The 8,463-nt window shown below is 34.0% G+C and overlaps 1 protein-coding gene across 2 annotated transcripts; it reads right to left on the bottom strand.

The window, feature by feature from the left end:
* LOC107641766 (E3 ubiquitin-protein ligase XBAT32) lies at positions 304 to 5,404 on the bottom strand. 2 transcript variants are annotated; one of them, XM_016345236.2, is made up of 12 exons: positions 4,324 to 5,404; positions 3,932 to 4,141; positions 3,556 to 3,825; positions 3,407 to 3,466; positions 3,226 to 3,297; positions 2,942 to 3,111; positions 2,690 to 2,850; positions 2,356 to 2,414; positions 2,181 to 2,227; positions 1,584 to 1,724; positions 1,260 to 1,348; positions 304 to 1,117 (listed from the first exon to the last, which is right to left on the bottom strand). In XM_016345236.2, the coding sequence occupies exons 3-12, from the start codon at positions 3,748 to 3,750 to the stop codon at positions 546 to 548; spliced, it is 1,566 nt and encodes a 521-aa protein (XP_016200722.1). In that variant the 5' UTR covers positions 3,751 to 3,825; positions 3,932 to 4,141; positions 4,324 to 5,404; the 3' UTR covers positions 304 to 545. The 2 variants fall into 2 exon arrangements, with proteins under 2 accessions (XP_016200722.1, XP_020962266.1); XM_021106607.1 differs by lacking the exons at positions 3,932 to 4,141; positions 4,324 to 5,404 and having other exon boundaries at positions 3,407 to 3,462; positions 3,556 to 3,698.

The following is an 8,463-nucleotide window of genomic DNA, read 5'->3' on the forward strand; positions in this document are numbered from 1 at the left end:
TAATTTTCTTTTTTCATCAAGTCAACCACTCCCATATTTTTATGCTGTATCTATTCCTCCTGAGCTTTTAATCTTGTAATGTATAAATTAAAGTGAAGCAAGCGATCAAGACTTTGCCTTTGGGTTCAATTCAGCTTCCATGTTTTTTCCATGATAGTTGCTTAATTTAATAGTAGTTAACAAAAAAGTGAAAGCATGAATTTTGCATAATATCATCATCAGAGAAAGCAAACGTGAAGGGACTAGAATTTCCTTGTTATTCCTAATAATAATGACAATAATAACATTGTTGAGAAAGAAAGATCCATATGAATTCCAAGTAGAGGCTTTTGAATACAATATATTTGAATGGAACATGAACCTATGAATTGCATTGTGAGATATTTTGCCAAAACATGAACCTATGTATTTACAAGGCAATTCATGGAGTGGATGATATTGTGATAAAATTGTTGTACATTGTTGAGTACAGAATAGAGCCTTTTATATTTTCTGCTGTGAAGATGAACAAGGAAACAAAAACATAGAAAAAGACCAAAAATAATTCAGCATCCATTGCCTGTGGCAACAGATTGGTTGAGTGAACAAAACCATGACTTCCTTCTCTCCCTTTGAGAAGCTGATCTTCTGAAACCAGAACCAGAACACCTGCCCAAATGGTTCCTCAGGTCCCTGCTTGTTGTGCAAGGAACCAATGAAGGGCTCACGTCTGATCCAAGACAGAGGCCGGTGTTGAATCTAAATGAGCTGAATGAGGAGAACTTCTGGCTGCCGAGGGAGCGAAGATTTCCCGGAGAAGTCTTGGAGGCCCGTGATGACGACGACAACGAAGGCGTAGATGATGAAGACGGTAAGCAAAACGGGGTAGTCATGTCGGTTGGATCCTCAAGAACGTCGCTAGAGCAGGTGCAGAATGTTAAAGACAAGTTTGCTGTTCTTGGTATGGTTTGCTTTGGTAGAGGCCTGGTGTCTGGAAGCTTGACGAAGGACACTATGCCGTGCCGGCATAGGGGACAAGCAATTGAACCTGGTGGACCTTGATTTGTGCTTGTTGAAGTCGTTGAATTTGTGGAACACAGATACAAGGCACATTGTGTGCAGAACTCATGATCACAACCTACCATAACATAGCACATTTTGAGAATCTCTCCTATTACATCATAGCTATGGCATTACAACGTTTCAAGCATTTATTTATTTATTATACTAAATAAAGAAGCAAATGTTTTATTTGTCATTTCAATATGAGAGGAGAATACCTTCTACAGCGACCATACACTTCCTTTCTAGACAAACCGCACATGGATCTAGACATGGTGCTAATTCATTTGTCTTCCATCCACATTCTCTGTTATGCATAAACACCAAAGAAAGGTAGATTAGTATTGGTAAGCCATAGAATATACAAGTTTGAGGCATAGATAAGTAGCTTAACCCAATCAAGTGGATAAAATTCAATGTTAAACTTCTGCTGTTGTATTCTCAAGACTAATGTTTGCTATGAGAAACGTACATGTAAAATAAAAATGTCTACATTGATTGAATCTCCCAAGGTTAGTTAGGATAGTTCTATGAACACATACCTAGCAATTTTGACAATACTCATAAGTGGAAGAGAGAGATATGGTGAAGGAAGAACTTCTAAGATTTCTGATGGAGGTTCTTTTAAGATGTCCTCAAGCCAGTTTCTATTCCATGAACGAGCAACCATCAAGGGGGTCCATCTATTAGACAATTGGCAGAAGAAATCAGAGACAGGTTCAACTGATTTTTATTACAATTATCAGAAGGATTCAAAGGATTCTTGATAATACAAGACACGCAGTGTAACACTAATTGAGCAAATCCAAATTATATAGATGATGGCTGCATTTAAACTATACTGATATAAGCAATGAACATATTTCAAGTACTATCATACAACACAGCAGAGCTAGACAAGACTAATACTTAACTTGAAGCACAAGTTTACAAAAAAGACCATCTGAAAACTCAGAAACTCTGATCCTCTGGATTCAGTAACATAATAAGTTAAAGATAAATTTCTGGCCAAAAGCAAGGTGATCTAGCAATTTAACTTGTTATCCCTAATGATTTTCATAATAAGTTAGAAGACAAGGGGCAGGAGTAAGATAAATTCATTGAACTTCAAAAGTAACCAGAGACTTGCTGATGAATACCCATTTGCATTTTGAGCATTCAGATTAGCACCTTTGGCAATCAGAAGCTGAAATAAACAAATAATACACAAATTAAGAAGGCAATTGAACTTCAATTTGACGTCACAAATGAAGTTAAAAATAAATAACATATTTTTACTAGAAATCTTTCAATTAAAAGGAAACAGAAACACACTTGACAGCATTGTGCATTTCCACCACATGCAGCATAATGGAGGGGAGTGCTCCCAGAACCTGATAGTAAGGAGACAAAAGTCAATGGTGGCAAAACCAATATATCGTACAACTTTCTAAACATCTTTTAGGCTACATTACTATAGCAGAATTAGGAATATAAAGGTTAATAACCTGATTGAATTTTAGAAACAAAGATGAGTGAAGCAGGAATATAGAAACAATCAACAACGAGTAGTACTAGAAAATTTAATCCAGTATTCTGAGTTGCTGACTTTCCCAAGCAAAGATTTGAAATCACTTTATCACATTAATTAGAAAACTTAAAAAATTACCAATTAAGTCAATGGTAGTTCCATCTTCCACGGTAACCTCAGAGACAGAAGCTCCCAATTCTAAGAGTAAATGCACACTTTCAACATGCCCATTCAATGCTGCCATATGCAGAGCAGTGATGCCTCCATCAGAAGTTCTGTTAATTACCTCACGAAGACCACTTTGTATACAACAATTTAAACACAAAATCAACCAGGGTGCAACAGTTTATAACGCATGACTGCAAGAGGAATCGGGGAAAAGGTAGGTACCTGTGATCAAATTCTGAGGTCAACTTGCAATCATCTGACTTCAATAATTTCCAAAAGTCAGAGATGCTTGGTATATAATCCGCGAGGAGGAGCCGAATGCATCTGGTATGACCATTCAAGGCAGCCAAGTGGAGCGCGGTACCTCCATTTAGATAGTCTGCTTTATGAATCTGCAGTCCAATTCAATGACCATTTTCTCACATCTGAATTCAACTTAAGTTCTAACTCATTGTAAATCAAATATTAAAAAAGAAAAAAAAAATGGATAGTAGCAAGGATCATACATTGGCTTTAAAAAGAATCAAGGTCTGAACTACCTCCCAGTGACCATGTTGACAAGCTTGCATCAATGCAGTCTGTTAACCATATAATGTGAGCAAAAGAAATTGATCTTACAATAGAAGAAATATAATACTACTCATAACATAAAGTATACACTAGATTGAATTGTGATTTTTCATGTACCTGACCGCGATAGTTCCTAAGATTGATATCAACTCCAGACTCAAGCAAGAGATATACTATCTACATCAATGCAGAAAAAATCAGTGCATACTATCCTAAAAGAAGAATTGCAAGACATAATTATTGAATGAATAGAATAGATTAAGTACCTCATGGTGGCCATGAGCTGCAGAATAATGCAAGGGGGAATTGCGAACTCCGAAAGTGGAATACCTTGCAAGGCGGGGATTATATTCCAACAAGGCCTTGGCCTCTTGAACATCGCCATCTCTTGCTGCAGAAACCAATCTCTCCCCGGAAGCAGAACACCCTAAAGAATTCCCCACCAAGCTCAGAAATTTCATGTCCCCCACAAACCAAAGTCAACACTTTTCACGGATTTGAGAAAGCAGGGGTTTTCCTTGGAAAGATTTTCTCTCCTACACAAAACAAACACAGCCGGGGACATGAAAATCATCAATACCTTAATCAATCGGATATAATAAGAGATCTTCTTTGTCTGTGTCAAAGGTTCATTGTTCTTACCAAACAAATGACAACTCTAACAAAATTTCATAAACGTCCGAAGGAATTAGTTGAAACTGTCAATGCCTACAATCCTATGATTCATGAGAAAGAGAGGGGCAGAGAGAGAGAGAGAGAGAATTTTTTTTTTTTTGGCAAGTACAGAAATCTCAACACCAAAAGGAGGAGTTGAAAACAGTTCAGAGTAGTTTTGTCCACAAACCGTGAAGCCTGCGCAAACAGTGAATTGGTGACTCAAACGAATATTAAAAGAAAAAAAAATCAATGTTATTTATTCATACATTGGTTGAACACGTCGTGAACTTCGAGAAACCCAACAAAAATTACAAAATTATTTTGGAAGGGAACCCCCAAGAGGGAAAAAACAAATTAAAAAAAAAAAAAGTTTGTACCTTTGGGAAGAATTTTTATCCTATTTGAAATTTACCAATCCGATCTCACGAACCTGGTACCAGTTTCCGCTATAAGCAAGCAGCTTCCCTCCTCCTCCGGAAAAAATAAAAAAATAAAAGAATAAAAAAAATAATCGCAGAAGGCGAAGGTGCTAACTTTTCGTTTAAAGGATCAAAACCCAGAAAGGGAATTGGGAGAGAGAGAGGAATGATCAGAAGAAACGATCAAACCTCCTCCATCAAAGTGTAGAAGCTGAAAGCAACATTTTTGAACGAGAATTGGGGAATGGGGAGCGAGATTTTTTCCCTTCTAGTTTTTTTGTTTGCTTAAAGTGGTAATTAGCTAAAAATAATAAATTGAAATAAAATATCCAAATGGATTGACAGGTGTGAGAGAAAATGCGTGTCGCCATGATTGGGCATTATTAATGAGTCAACTTGGTAGTTGTGTAGTTCCATTCCCTTGTCCCTACCCTTTTCTCACACCCCCCAATGTTGCTAACTAACTCCTCTCCTTCCCTCTATCTACTATCTACCATTCCACATCCATTAATCAGCTAAAAAATTTTGATATAGGAGTAAAATGAGTGATATACTTTAACATGATAATTTTTTGTATTTTTTAAAATTGTAGGAGTACATTCGATCCGATTTGTGTTAAAAAAATAAAAAAAAAAATTCAGAGTATACAATTCGGAGGGTCCAACTTATGATTGGACAAATATAAATTTCGAAAGCTAGAAAACGAATCCTCCGAATTGTTTGTTGTTATCAATTTTTTTATGAAATAAAATATCGAACGCAATTCGGACCATTCGTTTACTGATGGAGAACTCGCATGATTCGAGTTCTATTCCACTGACACCACATGGCTGTGAAACACCTGTACTCCCCATATCCGAGTCCAACGCCGCTTTTGCTTACATATTCAAATTAAAAAGTGCCATTAATCTATTGTGGATCTATGTTGCATACACAGGTCAAATTGGCATTGTTGTTAAGGGGTGTAATGAATTATGATAATAATGTCATGCCAACTATGATAAGTGAGAGAAAAACGAAGCAAAAGTGGCCAAATTCTCTGCTATGCCATGCCTTGTGTTTTGTCTCTACACAGGAAAACCATATTGTTCTCTTCATTTTAGAAGATTAAATTAATTAATAAAAGAAGGGAACACGTTACCCTTTCATGTTGTCCAAAATGTCAGCATGCTCCTCTTTTTCTCATTATAAAGAAATAAAAAAATTGTGATAACATTGTTTTCAATTTCTTCAATACATTGATAAGCTATATATTTATCGAAAACTTCAAAGGTGGTTAATTTAGGAAAAGAAAAACACGGTTGGGCATTTTGTTTAGACACATTTGGTCAACAACATCCAATGATTAGTGAGTACAGCTTAGAGTGAAGCATGTAAATTTGTTGCATAGGGATTGAGAGCGAGAGCCTCCACATGACAGGAACTTGAAAGAAACAAAATGATTGCGACCTCCATTATCATCCATTGCGTGAAAAAAGTCAAAAAACAATTGAAACCAATCAACCATCAAACCATGACAACGACACAGGAGCAATAGTGAACTCATACCACTATTTTTTTTTTCTTTCTTTTTTCCAACTCTATAATAAATTTTGATTGTTTTGAACAACTGGATGATTGAAACTATTGTAAACGGAGAGTGCTAGGTAAACAATGACTATCTTAAACAATATGAATAACCACCAATTAAATAAAAATACACTATATCCTAATTTAATGCTACTAATTAAATTTAAGATTAATTTACTCTTTTAACCCTATTAATTCACATCGTTTACACATTGTTCAAAAATGTTGTTAGTTATCTATACTTTCTCATTTTAAATTTATATATATCAAAAATATTATTTATACACTAAAATTAGTTATTAATATAAAATACATGTTAAATATAAAATATACATTAAAAATAAATTAAATAACATATATATTTATACACATATACTGGAAGACTAATTTTGATATTTGATTTCAGTATTCAGATAGATCATAGATATAATAATCTACTGTAGTGGTACTCATTTTCTTTTCTTTTTAGTGATTTGGACTTTGTCAAGGTTCATTTTGGGCTATTTGGGGTTTCTGTAGTATTGATTTTGGACTTGGCCCAACATTTCAAAAGAGGAGCTTCTTCTTCCAATTGTCGGCTCAAAATTGGGCCCAATAAGGGGAACTTTAGACGTAGGCTCAAATTTTGGATCAGTTTTCATTGAGAAAATAACGGGCCAGCCTACAAACATGGAAACTGAATAAGCAATATATGGGCTATGGGCTTTTGTTATTTCCGGTAAATATAAAACAAGCATGTTTATTGATAATTATTCGTATAAAAATATTTATATATAAAAATAATTATTAAGATATTGAAATCCAACCTATAAAATTATCTAATAATTATTTTCACAAAAAATGTCTTCATTTAAATATTCAACTTATTTATTTGAAATGATTTTTCAATGGTTAAAGTCTTAAAAGAGATGTGTGACACCAAAGGGGGTTGACTTCCTATGTAATAAACAAATCTGGCACCACATGCGCATGCATGGCATTCCTATTTTTCTAGCCACCTCATTTCTTCTCCATAGGATCCATAACTTTATTTATCATTATTTTTAATTTATTATTATGCCTTTGGTGGGTGCTCGTGCCTCTCCATGCTCATTTCTTTTGACATTTTGTTTTCTTTTTTCCTTTTCTTGTTACCAACTGTGACAACTGCTTCAATTTGACAATTACAACATAGGACAAAGAAGTAGTTAATTATAAGTTTGTTGCTCCAAGTGTCCAACAACCATGCATCTCCAAAGTTTTTTCTACTTAACTTTGATATATTAATTCCATAATCCGACATATGATGCAGTCAAAAGCAGTATAAAAAACGGTGTTTTATATTTTCCATGCCAACGTAACATACATCCTCAAGAATCAAGATCCATACACAAATTAACAAAACACTGCTAAAAGCCTGTTTTCTTAGGGTTATACTACGTGTACACCAAAATTAGCTACTAATATAAAATACATGTTATTAGAATACAAATATATATTGAAAATAAATTAAATTATACATATATTTATACATAAATACATTAGTGGTTAATTTTAGTGGCTGATTTTAGTGTACAAATAACATTTTTCGTTTTCTTATGAAGCCTTAGATCTAGCTTTTGTGATCAATGCATATATCGATTCAAATTTAAAAGTAAAAGTATAAGTTGTTTGTTAATTTTGCTTTTCCTGTTATGAATGGTCAAACATTTAAACAGAAGTGACAACGTTATTTCATTTGTTAGACCAACATTGAAAACTATGTTTTTATCGTTTCCGATGGCCGGTTTGTCGTTAAAACACAAAGCATATATATTTTTTGTTTATTTATTTGAACTTACGTTAGGATGATTCCAAACACATAGAAACAAACCAACCTTAAATGTCAAACTTTACTCCAAAAAACTAGTCGGGTATTAATATAAACTACACCAGGTGCTTGGGTAAAGTTATCATAACGTGAAAGATGAATACAAATTGGAGAAGATGGATATGATCAATGATGTATATATATACACTGCTAAAATTAGAAAAACTGCAACGCCCATTAAGAAGAGTACGTAGAAGATTTGATTATCATTCATATATATGGAGACAAACACGTAGTAGAATATTTTGAATATTTTTGCTCGTAAATCAATTTTTATTGGAGGGTTTTTATTTTCATATTTTTAACTCCAATCACTATGTGAGCATATTATTATTAGACCACTTTTTTCATATTTGATTTTGAACAAAGACATACACAATGCCACTGACTATAAAGCATGACATTTCAATGAGTTATCGTGTCCGCGTGTCGGACATATTTCAGATACGGCACTTATCGATATTCGTCTGACACGTGTGTCTGTTGTGTCCAACTATGTTTTAATAAAAAATAAAAAATTCTTCTCCGAACACGCTTGGACACATCTAAATACCATCACGTGTCGGCGTATCCAATCTTATTCTTAGCATATATTTTTTAAATAAATTTAGATAGAGTATATATTATTATTTATTAAAACAAAAAATATAAAATATACTTGATATAATTAAAATAAGATA

This window comes from Arachis ipaensis, chromosome B01 (genome assembly GCF_000816755.2).
Source record: "Arachis ipaensis cultivar K30076 chromosome B01, Araip1.1, whole genome shotgun sequence".
Lineage (NCBI taxonomy): Eukaryota > Viridiplantae > Streptophyta > Magnoliopsida > Fabales > Fabaceae > Arachis > Arachis ipaensis.